Consider the following 20,365-nt stretch of genomic DNA (forward strand, 5'->3'; position numbering starts at 1 on the left):
ATGGCTGAGCAACAAAAAGGCCTGTGTCACAAAACTGTGGATGCTTTTAGTCACTGCAGCAATCTTCTCTGGCTGGAGATAAGCAAGAGCTCCTGAGGCTCAAAGGCAGAGGAGAAGGAGGAGGCGTCTCATCTCCAAAACCAAACGGAGAGCGGCAGCCCTCGTCTGTCAAGGGCCTTCTCTGTGAACACATGGTAGCAATGAGAATGGACGTTTCCAGTTAAACCTCACACACGGGCCTGTTAAACCTACAGGGTTTCATCTGGGAGGTTCTTGAATCAAAAAAGAACCAGGACGAGTGGCAGATGCCTATAAACCCAGCGACTTGTGAGGCTGAGGCAGGAGGATTGCAAGTTCAAGGCCAGCCTCACCATCTTAAAGAGACCTTATCTCAAAATAAAAAATAAAAAGGCTTGGGGATATGATTCAGTTCTAGAGCGCCCCTGGGTTCAATCCTGAGGGCCATGCACACATGCACACGCAGAAGCACACAAATCATAGAAAAAGAAATGACTGCGATAATATCAAAACTGTTCACAACAAACAACTCATATGTATTCATAACCAAGAAAAAGAGGGTCAGTCTTTTTAAAAAAATATTTATTTTTTAGTTGTAGTTGGACACAATACCCTTATTTTATTTATTTTTCTGTGGTGCTGAGGATTGAACCCAGGGCCTTGCACGTGCTAGACAAACTCTCCACCGCTGAGCCACAATCCCATCCCTGAGGATCAATTTTTTCGAATACAGATAACAGAATTATATTTGTTCCAAACGCTTCCTCTACAACTTTCGATACTTCTTTTATAGAGGAATATCAGGGCAAGGCTAATTACATTGAATTTGTGCTCCAACGATGGATTAATTATTAAGACGTGACTAATGAAACATAGGTTCAATAGAATATATACACATGCCAAGAATAAGATTTACCAATGTGTTAATTATTTTAAAAAAGCAGACCTGAAAGGAAAGTTTATAAGAAAAAAACCCTCACTGATTTGGTGCATGTAATGCAACTAAAGGTTAAAAAGCGCAAATAGTTCAAGTAGGTAAAAACTCAATTTTAGGGCTGAAGTGTAGCTCAGTGGTAGAACACTTTTAACAATGTCCTGGGTTCCATACAAAATACCACAGAACAGCGGTGATGATAATAACAATACATTAAATTTTAGGACTTCCTCCCTTCCCTGAACCCCTAGTCCTCAGTTACCTTCACTAGAGACTTCTTACTAGTGGCTGTGTCCCTTTCCAGGATCAGTCTTTACATAAGCAATACATATTTTATTCGGTTTAGAAGACCAGCAAATGACATATGATGTCCTGTACCTTAGCCCACACGAAATCACCCTTTACTGTTCACAACTTATTTTCTCTTTCTTTTTCCCCCCACCACTGTGCAACCTGTTTCAGTGCCAGCAGCCTAAGGGCAGAGGTCAGCAGTGGTTCTGGGCTCGTCTGCCCTGGGCTGGGCACTATCAGAGGCACAGGGGAGGGGCCTTCCACAAATTCATATCCAGGAATCACTTTCTCACGTAAAGGTGCACAGCAGACCATGAAATGGATGAAGCAGGTTCACCTAATCAGTGACCTTTGGACACACATAGTGTTTTCTGATGTTTTATTTCTAGGAACAGCACCATGATGAAGATCCCTACAAGAGCTCCTTTGCACACATCAAATATATAGGAAAAAATGGGTGTCTACGATCCCAAGGGATTCAATTAATTTACTTTCTCACCAACAAAATGAGCTGCCTGAGGGCTGGGGACCTGGCTCATGGCAGAGGACTTGCCTGGCATGCAAGGGCCCAGGTTCCACCCCTGGCACTGGGGAAAAAAAAAAAAAAAAGAGCTGCCTATTTCTACCCAGCCTCACCAGTGCAATGTACTAACAGATTTTATTTTGTAATTGAAGCTAAACATTTTATACATTTGAAAGTCATTTGTTTTCTCTACTGCTCGTGTTGTCTGCCTGTCTTTCTACTGCCTGTGGGTTCTCTTCCTAGGGTAGAAGTCCTTATATACTGAGGAGACTGCTTCTTCATTTAAGGTGTTACAAATACTTTTTCCATACCTGGAATTTTTGTTTGTTTGCTTCTTACCTTTTTCATGCTGTTCTTTTCTGTTGTTGTCCTTTTTAGTTATACATGATGGTAGGATGCATTTTGACATATTATACATTCTTGGAATATAACTTCCCATTCTGTGGTTGGAGAAGATGTGGAGTTATACTGGTTATGTATTCCTATGTGAACACAGGAAAATTATGTTTGATACATTTTACTGTCTTTCCTATTCTCACCCTCATTGCCCCCTCCCTTCCTTTCATCCCTCTTTGTCTAATCCAGTGATTAGACTTCTATTCCCCACCACCTTATTGTGTTAGATCATCTGCATAACAGAGAAGACATTTGGCCTTTGTTTTTTTGGGGGGAGGGTTGGCTTATTTTACTTATTATGATAGTCTCTAGTTTATCCATTTACCAGGAAATGACATAATTTCATTCTTCTTTATGGCTGAGTAATATTCCATTTTGTATATATACCACATTTTCTTTCTCCATTCCTCTGTTGATGGGCATCCAGGTTAGTTCCACAGCTTAGCTCTTGTCAATTGAGCTGGTATAAACATTGATGTGGCCTTTTCACTATAGTATATGGGTTTAAGTCCTTTGGGTATATGCTGAGGAATGGGATAACTGGTGGTTATCAAATGGTGATTCCATTCCAGGTTTTCTGAGGAATCTTTATACTGCTTTCCAGAGTGGTTGTGCCAATTTGCAGTCCCACCAACAATATATGAGTGTACCTTTTTTCCCACATCCTTATGAATACTGTTACTTGTACTCTTTTTAAATTTTTTTAGTTATTGATAGACTTTTATTTTATTTATTTTTATGTGGTGCTGAGAATCGAACCCAGTGCCACATGCCAGGCAAGCACACTACCGTTGAGCCCCAGCCCCAGCCCACTTGTACTCTTGATAATTGCCATTCTGACTGGAGTGCAATGAAATCTCAGTATGGTTTTAATTTGCATTTCTCTAATTGCTAAAGACATTGATTTTTTTTCATCTGTTTGTTGATCGTTCATACTTCTTCTTCTGTGAATTATTCACAGAAGTTCCTTTGCCCATTTATTGATCGGGTTATTTGTTTGCTGGTGTTAAGTTTTTTGAATTCTTTATTTTTTTTAAAAAAAATTTCTTAGTTGTAGATGGACATAATACCTTTATTTTGTTTATTTATTTTTATGTAGTGCTGAGGATCAAACCTAGTGCCTCAAACGTGCCAGGGAGGCAAGTGCTCTCCCCCTGAGCCACAACCCCAGCCCCTTTTGAATTCTTTATATATAGTGGAGATTAATACTCTATCAGAGGTGCAGAAGGGAAAGATTTTCTCCTTTTCTCTAGACTCTCTCTTCACATTATTTTTTTATTTTCTTATTTAATATTTTTTTTTAGTTGTAGTTGGACACAATGCCTTGATTTTATTTATTTCTTTGATGTGGTCCTGAGGATCGAACCCAGGGCCTCACCCATGCTAGGGGGGCGCTCTACCACTGAGCCCCATCTCCAGCCCCTCTCTTCACATTCTTGATTGTTTCCTTTGCTGTCAGGAAGATTTTTAGTTTGAGGTTTATGGCATTCTTCATGGAAATTTACATCATGTTTTTAATAAGGCGTTCAGTACTAATTATTTGCAACAAATTGGTAAACTGACATGTGTTTATGAAATATTGCTTTTAGTTCAGTTTAGTTTAGTTCAGCCATAAGTTACTCAATCTAAAGGTAGGAAGGACCTGTACAGGGGGGCCGGTTGTGAGAAGTGAATGGGATCAGGATTTTCATAGCATCACCTCCTCCGTGGAGGAGTGGACAAGCAGCAGCACACTGGACAGCCATCCTGATCTCTCCCAAAGCAGCAAGGAAGCACTTCCACAGAAACTTCCAGCACATGCTCCTGATTTTCAGTGGCCCACACTGGGTCCCACATCCACTCCTGAACCAGTCACCCACATGTGAGGACTGTCTGAGCTGGGCTCACGCCAACTTCTCTGACATCCTTGGTGTTGAGGGCTGGGGTGGACTAAACAAAGCAGGGCTCTGATTGGAGGAGGCTGTGGGATAGGCAACCCATGACACCAGCATGACCTGCAGAGGACTCCTGGGCTCTAACCAGGGTTGTGATGGTGCTGGCATCATGTCAGGACCTGCACTCTATCATCCCTTGTATTATTAGCTTTCCAGTTTTCCACCCACAATGGATAAGCATCTTCATACATCCTGACTCAAGACACAAAATCCCCAAATACTTTGCATGGTGACTTGTTATACAGCCCTGCTGCCTGGTCAATTTAAAAAATTTCCTACACATTTTTTTTTTTTTTTAGTCACAGAATGCTCAATTCACTGTGAACCACAGCAATCAAAGAAGAGAAGATTCCATTTCCAGAGATATTTCCAAAGAAATGATTGCGGAAATCTCTAGTGTATAGGGAAAATTATCATAAGGAATAGCTGGAGGACCTGGGGATGTAGTTCATTGGTAGACTGTTGTTAACATGTGTAAGGCCTTGGGTTTGATCCCCAGATCCAAAAAGAAAAAAGGGGGGGGCACTCAGAATCAGCATAACTCTAACTCATTGAAAGAAGAAAAAATGTTTATACTTTTACAGAAGTAGACAATTCTCCAAAAGTGATATAAAAAAAGTGATATGGCCAATAAGCACACAAAAGGATGGTCAACACCATTAGTTACCAAAGAAATGCAAATCAAAACCACGGGATGCCATTTCCTGCTCACTAGGATGCATATAATCAGAAAGTCTGAGAATAATGTGTTGGCAAAGATGAGAAATTAGAACCCTTCTACCATGCTGTTGGGAAAGTAAAAGGAACATCTGCTCAGAAGTCTGGCAGTTCCTAAAAAGGTTAAACGCAGAGTTACCACATGACCCAGCAACTCCACTCCCAGGTGCATACCTGAGAGAAATGAAAACATATGTCTGTACAAAACCTTGTGTGCAAATATTCATAGCAGCAGCATTATTGGTATCAAGTGAATAAATGTAGTCTATCCCTTCAGTGTAACCTTATTCAGCCATAGAAGAAATGAAGTACTGAACATATAACATGAATGAACCATGAAAACATTATGCTAAGAATCCAGACCAAAAGTCCACTTATATGAGGTTCAGAGTAGGGAACTCTGTGGAGACAGAATGCAGATGAGTGGATGCCTAGGGCTGGGTGAACTGGGAGAAATGAGTGACTATTAATAGTTACAGACAGGATTTTTTTTTTTTTTAGAGAGAGAGGATTTTTTAAAATATTTATTTTTCAGTTTTCGGCGGACACAACATCTTTGTTTGTATGTGGTGCTGAGGATCGAACCCGGGCCGCACGCATGCCAGGCGAGCGAGCTACCGCTTGAGCCACTTCCCCAGCCCCAGACAGAATTTCTTTTGGAAGTGATGAAAATGTTCTGAAGTTGATTGTGGTGATAGTTGCACAACTCTGACATGTACTAAAACCCACCAAATTATACACTTCAAATGGGTGAGTCTCGTGGTATGTAAATTATATCTTAATAAGGCTATTAAAATAAAAAGGAATAGGTGTCCATTTAAAAAGTCTACTCATTACCTTTCATGCTGACACACACAATGCCCAACACAGTACCTATAACAACTGTCAGGAGGATCATGAGGACAATCAAGTAACAGAGAAGGATTCTATCAGCACATCTAGTCTCCCTTTGGGAATAACATATAAAGTCAGAATGCCGATCCACCTGTCCAGAAACAGGGAGGGTAGGAAGTAAATCCAAGGAGCTGCTTTGTAAAACATGATAAAAGAAGTAAAGGGAGTTGGGCTGGGGTTGTGGCTCAGCAGTAGAGCGCTCATCTAGCATGTGTGAGGACCTGGGTTCCATCCTCAGCACCACATAAAAATAAATAAATAAAATCAAGATATTGTGTCCAACTACACCTAAAAAATAAATATTAAAAAAAGAAGTAAAGCAAGTTAATATTTTTCAAAACAAGGTAAGGCTTACTGTGGAATAGAATTTTCTTCAATAAAAGATACATTAAGTCAACCAAAGAGTATGGTGCTCTCTCTCTTTTTCACTTTCCATGCTTATAGCATTGCTCTTATTCTATGACTGCTATATTCCGTTTAAATGCACTTAAATCTATAAGCAAGCAGATTAATGTCAACTGCTGGAAAACTGACATCATATGCAACAAGTAAACCAACAAACTATGTTTGCTAAATTACTAGCAAGATAATTTGTACATCTGTGGATTAACAGGATCAACACACATTGATTCTGACCCAAGAGGGTTGGAATAGAACAGAGATGCAAAGATGTTCATGGTGAGCACTGCAAAAAGAAATCAAAAGGACAAGACTTGTGGTCTTATTTTTTCTGACAAGTGGATGCTGACCCATAATGGAGGGCGGGGGCGGTAGGGAAGAATGGAGGAACTTTGGATTGGGCAGAGGGGAGTGAAGGGAGAGGAGAGGACGTGAGAGTGGGGAAGGATGGTGGAATGAGACCCACCTTATTACCTTATGTTCAGTTATAATTACACGACAGCGTGACTCTGCACCATGTACAGCCAGAGGTATAAAGTTGTGCTAAAAAAATATATTTTTTTTAAAGGCATTGGCAGAGATCCATGAAGCTGAAAGCTGAGCTCCAGCCACCTCTGCCAGGCAGGTCTCCAGGTTCTGCTTGAACCTGGTCTGTGTCTAGAACTCAAATCACTTCATGTCCCCACTGAAGTCCCATTTCCACCGTGAAGGGGGCACCTTCATTAAACTGTAATGCAAAGTATAAAAAACAAAACAAAACAAAACACCTATAAAGAGGGAAAAAATAAAGTAAAAGATGTAATCGCAGCCAACAAGTCACTGGGTCGGCGAGCCTCGCAGGTGCACAGGGCGGTGGGCGGCGGGTGGCTCAGTGCGCGTGCGCGCGCCTCGGTCCTGAGCGAGCATGCGCAGTGCCCCGCCTTGTGCGCCTGTGCGAAGTCCCGGCGGTTTTGCTTGCGGACTCCAGGGAGGTGTGAGGCGCCGGCGTCGTCTGAGGGTTGCTGCTCTTTGGCCGTCGCTTGCCCGCTATGACTTGGTCTTCCCTGCGTTCTTAAAGCTGTTCCTGCGAGCGCTGTCCTGGACGGCGACGAGGAGCAGGGAGGCGAGCCGTCACCTGAGGCTCTGAGGAGAGTCGCCAGCCTGCCGGGTACTGTCACGGCGATGGCCTTTTAGTCCCTTGCCTGGTCCTCACCGTGGCGGAGCAGGTAGGTAAGGTTGCTGTCCCCGCTTTACAGACGTCAGACCGAGGCCGGGAGAGGGGAGGCCGCGTCGGGGTCACACCCGCGGCCCAGAGGTCAGCGCTGCAGGGCAGGAGCGCGGGCTGCCGCGCGGAGGACTGGTGGAGCGGGGCGTCATTACAGACCAAAAATCGCGGCCTCGAACTTTCTGGAGCTGTTATGAGGAGACGCCTCAGAAAGCACTGAAAGTCCGAATTTCAAATCAGAAGAGAGCTTTATTTACTTGGCCAGGGACTGTCACCCATCGTGGAGACTTAAGCTCTGTGGGAGGACAGCAGCTTCCTGGTTCATCCAAAGAGAATATAAGCACAAAATCCACCACTCAGTGACTTGCTTAACACCATGTAAGCTAGCCAGTCATAGAAATTAAAACATTAGGAAGTGGGACCTGTGGGCTCCAGGCGGGACTGGAATTTTCCAGTCAGCAAGCCAGCTGATAAACAGAAGCAAAAAAAGCATTAGCTTTGCAGTTAGTTGACCACAGTCCTGGGTTCAAGCAGGTGCTGGACAGTCGCTTCCTGAATTTGAGCTGGGGGGTTGCGGGGGCTGAGAATCTACTTCGAAGTCATATAGACCCACAAGTGTACTCAGACCCAGGATGTAGCTCACCATGACTACCGCTGCATCCTGATTAGGGTACAATTTGTGGGGTACAAAGTACAGAAAAACAATTTTTATAAGAAAACAGCTTTTGTAACAGTTTTTTATAGAAGGCAGCAAAATGGAGTCTTAGGCCTGTCTCTGACAGTTCTTGCTTCATAATTGTCTTATCTCACTTATCAAACTCTTATATCTATAAGCTATATTTTTAAACTAATATGTAATCTAATTTACACTTCTATTGATTGTATTTATCAGTTCATACCACAACAGAGCCAGGTGCACTTGCATGGTTCCCACTTTTCAGGAGAGCAGAGCTCCTGCCCTGCAAGACAGAAGTAGGAAATAATGCCCTTCCTTGCCCTTCTTGAGCTGGGGGTGGCAGAATTTCTCAAGAAGCAGAATGGCTCCGCATATGTGTGTTGTTCCCGAGTGTGGAACCAGTGGGGAGCGCCATTGGTGCATGAAGTCCACTTGCAAAGGGTGTGGGCAAAGAATAATATCATGGTTCTGAAAAAGTAGATTCTGAAGGGGAAAGGGATTTCAAAACAAGAAATGTGATCTGCTTTCCAGGAACTTTGTAGTTTTTAGGGCCAGGTTTTTCAGAGATCATTTCCCTATTATTTTGTGTAGACATGGCGACCTGATAGCACAAAACTGATGAAAAACACAAGCACTCAACTACTGTGCTAAATTCCAGTCCCCCAGTTCCGCTTCTTATCCGGGCTTGAATCTTTAATAGGGCAGTCTTGCCTTTTGCTAAAATACCTATAGAGATGGGTCAGACTTCTTATTCCTTTGTGTTGTTCACTGCTGTCTTTCATTGTTCTGCAGTGAGTTACAAAATCATAGTTACAAAACCACAGGACTTCTCCTTTTGAGTTTTATCAGTGCTCACTGTGAACATGTTTGCATCTGTGTTCAGTGCCTTCCCTCTTGGTTCAGATTCAATGTGTGTTGATCTTGTTAATCCACAGATGTATAAATTTTCTGTTTAATAATTTAGCAAACATGTAGTTTATTGGTTTATCAGTTGCATATTTCTGAGTCATATCAAGCAGTTTTCCAGCAGCTGATATTATATTTGCGTCCTTGTGGCTAGAAATGGATTTAAATAGACTATAATAGACATAAAATAAGAACAATGATATAAACTTAGAAACTGAAAAAGAAAGAAAGCCATACTCTTTCATTGACTTAGTGTATGTTTTTTTTTTTCCCAAGGAAACAGTTTATTAAAGATAGTGTTCATCTGGTTTGTAGTGCATGCCTGTGATGCCAACCAACTACTTGGCTGAGGTTGGAGGATATCTAGTGCAGAGAACCATTTTCCCAGGCAGATATCAGCAATGGCTAAGCCTCCAGCAGTTCCCCACATTCCCGGTTCCCTTTGGGGGCCCAGTGGTAACAGGGATCTAAGGCACATGAGAATCCAGAGAATATCTAAAGTCTGTAAAAACCCTGAATTCCCTTTGTAGCTGAAGGATTTGGATTGGAAATTTCCCAAATTGGAACATTAATGTCAAAACCATTGGCCACTAGAAATTAGGCATATGGAAAATAGGCTAGAGTTCGGTGTCACAGCTGGGTACCTAGTAATAATGTCTCTAGGGAAAACCAGATTCCCTTTTCACCCCAGCCTGTCCTCTTTGGATAGTGGGGCAGAGGCAGGATTTTCTCTGTACCCCAGTACGGACCCTCTCATTCAATATGCTAGTTTTATTTTGATCTGAAGAATTAGCTTAGGCCACGCTGGGCATGGTGGCTCAATCCTGTAATCTCCAGCGACTCAGGAGAGACCAAGGGAGGACTGCAACAATTCTAGGCCAGCCTGGACAACTTAGACCATCTCTAAAGGGCTGGGGATGTAGCTCAGTGGTTAACACCCCTGGGTTCAATCCCAGGAACCAAAAAATGAATTAGCTTACTTTGGGAGTCTTATTTTGTAGGGAGGGCAGAAGTGCAGAAGCCGCAAACCTCCAAAAGTGGGGCTGTTGCAGGTCAAAGGCACACAGGCTCCCAGGATGCCTCCTCAAATAGCAGACTTAGTATGTCTTTATATTAATGAAAATTATAGTCCATAGTCAGGGTTACCTTGTTTTGGAAAATATTACCTCCTTTTACTTCTTTGTATCATGTGTTACAAAGCAGCTCTTTCAATTCCATTTCTGACCCTCCCTATTTCTGGACAGGTAGATTGGCATTTTGACTTAACATGTCATGCAGCAAAGGAGATTTGATGTGCTTGTGGAATCCTGCTCAACAGTTACTTGATCTTCCTCAGGGTCCTCCTGGCAGTTGTTATTGCTATTGTGTCAACCATCATGTGTGTCACCGTGAAAGGTAAAGAATAGCCTTTTCTATTTGACACCTATTTCATTTTATTTTAATAGTTATTGAGATGTAATTTGCATACGCTGTGATGCACCCATTTAAAGTATACAACTCAGGGTTTTTAGTACATGTCAGAGTTGTGTAACTATCACCACAATCAACTTCCAAACATTTTATCACTTCCAAAAGAAATCCTGTCAGTACCAATTAGCATCCCCCCAGCCCCCGCCAGTTGACCAAGCCCTAGGCACCCACTCATCTGCATTCTGTCTCCATAGATTTGCCTATTCTGGACATCAGAGAAGTGGAATTATCCACTATGTTATCTTTTAGTCTGGCTTCTTAGCATAATGTTTTCATGGTTCACCCATGTTATTCATGCTTAGACCTTTATTCCTTCTTATGGCTGATTAAATTTACATTGAAGGGACCCCATTTTACTCATCAGTTGGTGAATATTTGAGTATTTCTCTTTTTAAATATTACCAATAATGCTGCTATGAATATTTGCACACAAGTTTTTGTACAGACATGTCTTTTCATTTCTCTCAGGTATATATCTGGGAGTGGAGTTGCTGGGTCATGTGGTAACTCTACATTTAACCTTTTTTAAAAAATATTTTTTAATTGTCAATGGACCTTTATTTATTTTTATACAGTGCTGAGAATCTAATCCAGTGTCTGACACATGCTAGGCAAGTGCTCTACCACTGAACCACAACCCCAGCCGCTCTACATTTAACCTTTTGAGGAACTGTCAGACTTCTGAGCAGCTGCACCTTTTACTCTCCCATGAACAGTGTAGAGGGTTCTAATTTCTCATCCTAACCAACACATTATTTGACTTCCTGATTATAGACGTCCTAGTGATCAGGAAATGGTATCTAGTAGTTTTGATTTGCATTTTTTGATAACTAATTGACTAAAAGGTGTTGACCTTTCATGTGCTCATTGGCCATCAGTTTTGGAGAACTGTCTAATTCTCTAAAAGGATAAACAAGTTTATTTATCTCTTTATTAATGAGTTAAAGTTATACGGATTCTGTGCCACCCCCTTTATTTGTTTTGGTGCTGGGGATTGAATCCAGGGTGTTGCACATGGTAACCAAAATCTATCAGTGAACTATACCACTAGGCCTTCTGTCTAATCTTTTTGTTAATTCTTCCAACATATTACAGATTTATGCAATCATTTCTTAGAAAATATCTCTGGAAATATTGGAATCTTCCCCTCTTTGATTGCAGTGGTTCACAGTGAGCTAAGCATTCTGTGGCTAATAAAAAAGGGCATAGGAAATTTTAAAAATTGAGTCTCTTCTCTTAGCTGGTCCCAATTTGTGTCCTTTTTTACATGACAAATCAGTAATTATAGGATTTGTGCTCTCCTAACCTCAGTGAGATGTTATAGAAAATTATACAATAGGATCATGGGAATCCCCGAATTTGCAGCCATTGGTGAGAAGTGCGAGTGGCCTGGGAAATCCGGAGCTTATGGCTGATGTCTAAAAAGAAGATGGTGTAGGGGCGGCCTGTGGCCTCAGCTGGTAGCATGTGACCTCCATGTGGTTGATCAGTATCAGATTTGCTTTACACAGTGCTGTCTTTAATGACTTCTTCCTTCTTGGTATTTTTACTGCTGAAGTTACTCCACTCATTCAACCACCATCCCTCTTTTAACACATTCAACCAGTCTTAAGCTCATTCCATGTTGGTCCCTTCCAGTCCCTTCACATCATCTCCACTTGCCTCTCTAACCCCACATCACATCTCATCGATGGTTCTGTTGCCACCTCTCTTTAGCTTTGTTTTTCTTCTGGCTGATACTTTGCTTTACCTGCTTCTTTCCAGCTGTTCCCATATTCTCTGATGCTCTCATCTCTCAAGGTGCTTGTCTACAGTCATTCATTGCCCAAACTCTTAGCTCTTTCCTCTCTCTGCCTTCTATTTACCAGTTCGAGCTCTTTCTATCATCTCACTCTTCTCCCAACCTGCTATAGTACCTTCATTTCCCTTCACAAGTTTCTATTTCAAGAAGACTCTTTGGATTTTATTCTGTCATGTAAAACTAGAAACACAGGTTGTGGAGAAAACTCCCATTTTGACTCAAGTAGCAAAGACTACTACTATTCCCCCTGTGTCTCTTACCTTGGACATTACCAGGAAGCCATCTCCTGTTAATATGCTCTCCTCGATTTTGGACTTAAGATTATTGTACAGCTACCTTTAAATTTTCTTTCGCTCTTCCTGTGTTGTCTCTCTCAGTGACTTCCTGTGTTTCCTCTTCCAGTCTCTAGTTTAAGTTCTGCACCCTTCTCTGTTATTTCGCTACCTAAAAAATAACTGAGGTGTTTTTCTCCCACAGGTAAGAAATTTGGTCAATTAACAACAACCCTGTATTGTTTGACAACAAAAAAATAATCCAGAATGACAAGATCATATGCATCATTACAATAAGAAGATTTTCAGCTTTATTCAGTTTCCTTACAAATGCACTGTGCTGTACTCTTCACAAGCACATAACACATGTGCTCTCTAACAATGTACACTACAGAAAAACATTTAAAGAAAAGTTAAATAACAGCAGCTTGATATTCACCATAATGATGATAGAACATCAAATTAAAATGTTATATTTATTAGATTATGGGTTAATACCACTGAGGTATAAAAGTAATAAGATAAAATAGATAAAAAGAATAAAAACCTCAGAGAAATATGTATATGAACACAAACATGTTATAACACTCATTAAAAAACTAATAAGGAAAAACAATTTTCCAAACAATATCTATCTCAGAACTATTTAAAATAAACAGTGTTCAAAATAAATAACATTTATCACATGTACTAAAACTGTGACAATCGTATAAATAAATCATCACCATGCTTGGTATCCTTAAGGGATATGTGACCCAAGATGAATTAAAAGGAGAGGTAAAAAGAGAATTTACAGGGGGAGAGAGAGAGATTCATGGCTAAAGGATATTAACTTTAGACCAAGATCAACCATTCATCAAAGCTGACATGTGGGCCCAATTGCTGTGGGTTAAGGATTTCTAGCACATCCTGAGTGATAAACTGTTCTCTCTCAGGTCTAGCTGACCAACCTCAGAGCACCCAGCATCTCAGAGCACACAGTTATCTGTGTGGTTGGAGATTGAGATCATGAAGCTGACTTGGAGATTCAGGCTGTTTCACCATCTGCAGAGGGTGGCTGTGGGTGGAGGTGGACAGGACAGGATCTAGAAGTAAGGTCCTTGAGCATCCTAAATAGAAAATCACTGACTCTGTCTGTCATCAAGCCAGGGATGCAGAATTTTGTCCCTCCCCTCAGGCCTCCATAGTTCCAGGACTTCCAGGCAATGAGGTGCGATCTCGGCCCCACACCCAGAGCTCCGGATCATAAGCTTGAATCTGGAAAGGAAAAGAGCCCCCACCAAAGCTGATGACTTTACAGGATATTGAGGGTTTTGAAGTTATGGTTAATTTATTTTTCCACTCCTTAATATTACTTCACCTTGATTTGGACTTTCTAGTCACCGTGATTCAACAGTCTGCAAATATCTAAAACTACAATGTTGAGAGGCTTAATTCTATTAACTAAGTTCTGTCAGCTACAAAGGAGGTGTCATAGTAAGGTGTAATTATTAGATTTATTTAGCCTGGTGACAAATGAAGTAGCTATATATGGATATCACAACATTATCAGCTTATCAGAATCATGTTATATAAAATGTGGGACATATTTTCAGATTACTTTTCAATAAAAATCAAGTATATTTTCCTATATCAGATAACTCAGTTATGCTTGCTATGTGGAACATTTTGTAAAGATGCTTTGACAGATAGAATCCTTTTGATGTCCCTTCCCATCAAATTTGAAAAGTTGATTTTATCAAGAGACAAGCTTTATCATTGTCCCTGATTTGAGTAGAATAGTGGTTGAACATTAGGAATATTTCTGCTTGTATCCACCAAGAAAACTTAGTTACATGGTTAAATGCAAAACTGAGGACTTCCCAAGAAGTCCTTCCCTCCCTCCAGAGCTTTCGCCTCCTCAGAGCCCACCTGCAGCCACCCACCTTCCTGTGTCTCTCCAGTCAGCCCATCCCTCTCCCTCCACAAGCACACACAGCACCACCCACCTCCTCACACTCCTCCCTGGAAACCCGAGTGTTCCAGCCCATGGAGCAGATGAACTGATAGCGCAGTTTGTGGAACAGGGGACGCTGGGCGTAGCTCTTCCCATAGAGGAAACGAAAGATGTCTTGTTTAGGAGCCTGGTTGTCCTCCTCCATGTCATTGGCCAGGTAGCTGGGGAAAGAAACCAGGTTGCTCTTTAGAGGCACAACCAAGGGGGAGTCAGCTTCCCAAAATGGACTCCCAGAGGTCTCTGCCAGACACACACCTTCTGAAGAACTCCAGCTCTTTTCTAGAAAGCATTGAGCAACACAGTTGTGGGAGAGGCCTGAGGGGTGGTTGGACACATCTTGGAAGAATTTTCAGGGGGTGTGTAGAAAGAGCCACAAATGTTAGAAGACTCCTGTATGAAGAACCAGAGGGGACCACCCTATACTGGACCTGTGCCAGGCTGGGAAGGGGCATCTGTCTTGGAAATCCAGAGGCAGAAGACAGAACAGTGTTGGTATAGATACAGGAAGGAAGAGCAGTCAGATGTGTCTGCACCTCCAGTCTCTCTGCCAGGGACAGGAGGTGCCCATGCTTTCCTGCACTCCTCTCAGGTGGGCTTTATGTTTCCTTGACTCTTTAACAACTGGCCTTTAGGGAGCATGTGTGTTTGCTTTGACTAGGGAAGTGTGGAAAAGAAAAACAAACTATACTACAGTGCTGTGATCTCGTATACACGGAGCAAACAGGACAAAGAGGCTAAAAGTAAAAGAAAGGTTAGTGTCCCTCTGCTCCCCTCCTACCCTCCCAGGTAGTGAGTCCTGATTGATGAAGGAGACCAAATACTCACAGGGCCACAAAGAAGTGGATTCTCTGGTACTGCCAGGAGAAGAGGCCAGCCCGGCTAAAATAAGCTATGACCATAGACAGGAGGTACTGATGGAGAGAGAAGAAAAACAGAGAGAGGTCACATCCTGGAAGAGGAGGAAAGAGGGGACAGAGGAATGGGAGTCTGGGGTGAAGAGTGCCCCTGCGAGAAGGTCGCCAAGTAAGGAGACCTGCTGTTTTGGGGAAGGACCTGTGACAGTCGGAGCAGTCGGGGGAAGAGGAGGCTTAGTGTGTACTGTAGGATCAGCTCTGAGGGGACCTTTTGAGGAAAGGCATGTAGGTGAGCTGGGTGAGGAGGGTCTTGGGTAAGCTGGAGAATGGGGCATCCCAAGAAGTGTAAAGAGGAGAGGAGCCCCAGCCATAGGATATGGCTCACTCTGTAGAGTGCTTGCTAGCCTCGAATGCACAAGGCCCTGGGTTCAATCCCTAGCATCACAGAAAAAAAGGCTGTTGAGTAATGGGGTTGTGGCACAGTGGTCGAGAGCTTGCTAGCTACCTGTGAGGCATTGGATTCGATCCTCAGCACCACATAAAGATAAAAAATAAAGGTATTCTGTCCATCTACACCTAAATAAAACATATTTAAAAAAGTAAAAGAGGAGAGGTGCCCAAAATCTCAGATAACAATAGCAGAGAGGGGAGGATAGGAATGCAACACCCCAAGCAGAAGCATGGTCCACCTGTCCTCACTGCATGGAACTGCTAGGCCCTGAAGGGAGATGTTGACAAGTCACAAAGGATCAGAACTTGGCACATCTTGTTGGTTCTACATGGAGACAGAACGTCCATGGGCTAGAAAGCCCTCCCCTCTCCAGGCTGTGCTGGAGCAGGATCACTGCCCAGTGGAGGACAACCTCACCTTGTCAGACACTCTCAGCTTCTTGTCCCAGGCCAGGAATCTTTTGACAACAGGATCCTCTGTGAACAGCACACTGGTGTTAGTTGGGAACCAGAAGGGGCTTCATGGGTGATAGAGAACAGAGAGAAGAATAGGACCTGCATTGGAGAAGGTGTGGGATTGGAGTGCAGTAGAGCCCAAAAGAGCCCAATATCCCACGTGGATAGGAAAAGGTCAGGAACATTCCTGGGAAAGCTGCTTTGCCCTGAAACCCCCCAGGGAAACAACTGAGTGAGGGTTGGGGTAAGAGATAGATGTCTGTATGACTAAGAACTTGGATTAAACCGCAAGGGCCCATCATCCCCCAAGAATGCACCACCTCAGAATTAGAGTTACTATGTTATTTTCTCATTTGATGGTCACCCCTCAGGGACGAGGAAATCTGTTAGAGCCACAGTGTCTGCAATCAGTGAGGATAATTGGAATCAAGCTCTGTGATCCCAAGCAGGGTCATTTTTCAGGTGTAATGTAATCATCCATCATCTAAGAGTTTCACAGGGTACATGGGTCCTGAGTCCTCCAGGAATGGGGATCTCAGGGATAGCAGGGCTCTTTGGAAAAGTGCAGAGGCTGTAAGTTCCTTCTTTGTGTAAAGAGCAGGATTGAAGGGCGCTATCTGGGTATCTCCCTACCTAGAAGCCTCTTGAAAACCTCATGGTGTTCTGGTTGCACCGAGTCCATGCGCCGTTTTTTGAGTTTCATTTTGAGGCCACACAGTGACTCCACATCCCAGGGGTGATTTAGCCCACTTTCCACATCCTCCAGCTCATCCTCAGATTCAGTGGAGGACTCTCTCTTTCTCTTTATGCCAGTGGTCTCAGGCAGGAGTCCAGATTCTACCCAGAGTGCAGAATCAAAAATCCCCGGGGGATCATCCTCCGAGTCTCCCTCAGATTCTGAGGTCCACTCTCTTTTCCGACATGGGAGGCAGGGTTTTACCCACAGACCTGAGTAAAGGAAGCAGAGTCAAGCTCCTGAATTTGGAACTCATCCTTTCATCCTCTGATCCCAGTTCACCTCCCACACCCCAGACCTTCAACTGTTGCCTTCTGAGCTATTGTTCCATCTCTCCCCTTGGCTGGTAGCCGTCTTCCCCTGATTCTCCGTATCATTGTCCCATCTCCCTGTTCCTCAAAACTCTTCCTCCTTATGGACACTTTCTCTCATGGGTGGAGTGACCCTTTTTACATCCCCTCTACCCGCTTCCCGAACTTAGATCTCATCTTCTAGCCCAATTCCTTTCTCTGCAGATTTTCCATCCATGTGGACTTCCTTGTCCCGTGGCCTATTCTGAACTTCAAAAGTGGGCTTCCCACCTTTCCTGACTGCTCTACCCCTTCGTCCTTACCAGTCATCATGTCAAATCAGTTCTTACTCTAGCTCCCTCACCTGATGGACCTGCCACTTCATCATCTACCACCACTTCTAGGTGGGATTCTGAGGTGCTCGGCTGGGAAGGCGATTGCCCAGACTGGGAGATTTCTTGATCTGCCATAAGTTCTCCAATACTCTTTCTTCCTTCTACAAAACCTAGGTTCTTATTAAGGTAAATCTTTCTTCCAGAATTTGGTTGAATAGAAGTCTGTTTGCTCTTCTCCAAACAGGAGAAATCAAGTGAGGAACAGTTCTGAGGACAAACTGTTGCCCACTGCACTCCCAGTGGTCCACAGAGTCTGTCCCTTCCAATCAGGAAGGTTGGAAGCCTCTGATGTCATCACTCATTCCAACCTGGCAACCAGTTTGAAGGAAAACACCTGTAACTGTCAGACTGGTGTGTGCACCTGTCCTAGAGTTCTAGAGGAGATGGTCTCTGCTGTGACTGATCCAAACTCTGTCCACTTTGCCAAACTAACCTACGGGTCTCTGACTCCCTCTTTCACTTCTGTCTAGACCCAGGTTCTTCTCTCCATTCTCAACACAACACATGTTAGATACCCAACCTCTGGGCATTTCCATTTCAGAGTTCAGTGCAGTGGGAGATTAAGGAGTATGGCAAGGAAGAAGGGGGAGGGCAGAAATGACATGACCTCCCAAGAAGGAGCTCAGTATGTACAAAAGAACCCACGTACACTGAATTATCACTTGAAAACCCTAAAAGGAAACACTCAGTTTAGCAAATCTAATCTGCTAAGTGCCACTGGCCTTCACTGTTTTCAGAAATCTGTTAAGGGGACACACACTCTGCACTTCGGCATGTTTGACACAAGGATTCCTTTTGAGGTCATAAAATCATAGGAAATTGTACACATGCTCATGGTTTTCCTAGAGTGTCTACACTATCTGGGAGTCTATGGATCACCTCAGGTTAGCCTCTCAATTCCAATCAATCTCTCTCCAGTTACATAGCATATTTGAGAGCACAGACATTGCTCTTGACCTGCATATTTCATTGTCACCAATGCACCCTATGGAAAGTCTCACATGTAGAAAAAAGAAACAAATGGGAGATTTTCCCATTGAAGACAGAGAATAATATTTGCTGAGAAGATGGGAAGTGCATGGGATGTGACCCAGCACCCAGTGGAACTGGGGAGGTGCTTCCAAACGTCCTAACTTAGCCTTTTGCTTTACAGCTGGGCATTCAATCCATGTTTTATCTTTCTGTCCACAAAATGTGTTTAAATGTGTAGAAAACTTGCCATGTTAACCATTGTGCTGTGTAGAGGGAGAATTGTCTCAATACATGCATGTCTCACTTAAAAATGGAGATATATTCCTAAAAATGTGTTATAGGCTGATTCATCATTGTATAAACATCCTAGAGTGCTCTTACACCAACTGAGATGGCTGCAATCTCACTGTGCTGTCATACTGTGGGACAAATTCATGTATGTGGTTCCATCGTTGGCCATAACGTCATCACGTAGGGCATGAGTTTAAATTTCTGTTGTGCAACCACCTGCATCACTCATCTGGAGAGCTTTTCCATCACCATAAACAGACACTCTTTACCAATGAAGCATTATTTCCTTCTTCTCCTTCTACAGTTCCTACTGACCACCATTCTACTTTCTGTCTCTATAAAATTGAGAACCATTGATATCTCATTTGTGTTGAAGACTGTGAACTCATACAGTATGTGTCCCACTGTGTCTGGGTCATTTCACTTTGTGCACTGTCCTCAAGATCCTACATTACTGGAGAAGGGGTCAGAATTCCCCTTTCTTAAGGCTGAATAGCAGAAGAGAAGATAACATCTTTTGTCCATCTGTTTATCTCTCAGTGGGCATTGGGTTGTGCTGGTAGCAGGCCTTTCCCAGGCCCCTGAGGCCCAGCCCCCAGGTAGCAGGCCTTTCCCAGGCCCCTGAGGCCCAGTGCCCAGTTCTTTGTAATGCATGTCAAAGTGGCCAGCTAACTAGGCCATGAAAGCAGGCTTGCGGTTTTCCTGCTTGTCTGCCTGAGACATATGTGTTCCACAGGAACGCCAGGAACGTCTTGATCTTTTTCTGCTCTGGTGGACTCCCTGATAAGAGAAGTTTCAGTGTCTAACAATGGCAGATGTCGTAGCCGAATTTCTCCCCTCTCCCTCCCTTTTCTGAGTAATTTTCCACTTCTGCTGCTTGGGGGATATAAGGGGAGGATGTTAGTAATAAAGAGAGACTCCTGGATGAAGAACCTTGGTGTCCTGTGTATTTCTTAACCTCATCGTCCCTCGCCGGACTCGGTTCCAGTTAGCCGGACGCGGCAGGGTTGATTCCACATTTAAGCTGCAAGACTTTCTTTTCCCACTGTTGGACCTTATCAACAAGACCATGTTTGTTATTCATGCTGTGCTTGAAGTTTATTTTTATTTTATTTTATTTTATTTTTTTTGCATTTTAATGTCTTACATGATTCTGATGACCCCATTCCAAGCAGGAATAAATGCAGGTTGATTCGTGTTATCAGCTGAGAGTGAGTGTCCACCTAGGTTTGCAGCCCTGGATGTTCAGAGTTGAATGAGGACCCAGCAGCCTTCCAAGTGACCATGAGTTCCTTGGCAGCTCTCTCTCAGGTCCTGGCTGTCAGGAAGGTGGTCATGTTGCTGTGGAAAACCAATTGCATAGATGCTCCGCTTATTTGAAATCTATTCATGATGTCTTTAAGCATCAGAGCTGCTTGGGTTCTCTCATAGCAAATCAGAAGTTCACACTCTTCCTTGTAGTGGACAGCCTTCAAGTATACCCACATGCC

The 20,365-nt window shown here is 43.1% G+C and overlaps 2 protein-coding genes across 7 annotated transcripts in view; one reads left to right on the forward strand and one right to left on the reverse strand.

The window, feature by feature from the left end:
• Nucleotides 1-7,019: 7,019 nt before the first annotated feature.
• The window catches only part of LOC144257048 (uncharacterized), a 69,949-nt gene continuing 56,603 nt past the window's right edge, over nucleotides 7,020-20,365 (forward strand). For 5 of the 6 annotated variants that reach the window (XR_013344358.1, XR_013344356.1, XR_013344357.1 and 2 more), the window contains exons 1-2: nucleotides 7,020-7,311; nucleotides 10,137-10,287. The gene's annotated coding sequence lies outside the window, so the exon portion shown is untranslated. The remainder of the gene's footprint in view (nucleotides 7,312-10,136; nucleotides 10,288-20,365) is intronic. The other variant, XM_077803020.1, reaches the window with a different exon arrangement.
• On the reverse strand, nucleotides 13,377-17,728 carry LOC144257047 (speedy protein E4-like). Its single transcript, XM_077803018.1, has 6 exons — nucleotides 17,587-17,728; nucleotides 16,825-17,045; nucleotides 16,154-16,212; nucleotides 15,257-15,342; nucleotides 14,424-14,592; nucleotides 13,377-13,692 (listed from the first exon to the last, which is right to left on the reverse strand). Exons 1-6 carry the CDS (start codon nucleotides 17,685-17,687, stop codon nucleotides 13,609-13,611), a joined length of 720 nt encoding a protein of 239 aa, XP_077659144.1. The 5' UTR covers nucleotides 17,688-17,728; the 3' UTR covers nucleotides 13,377-13,608.

Source organism: Urocitellus parryii, chromosome 9 (genome assembly GCF_045843805.1).
Source record: "Urocitellus parryii isolate mUroPar1 chromosome 9, mUroPar1.hap1, whole genome shotgun sequence".
In the NCBI taxonomy this organism is placed as follows: Eukaryota; Metazoa; Chordata; class Mammalia; order Rodentia; family Sciuridae; genus Urocitellus; species Urocitellus parryii.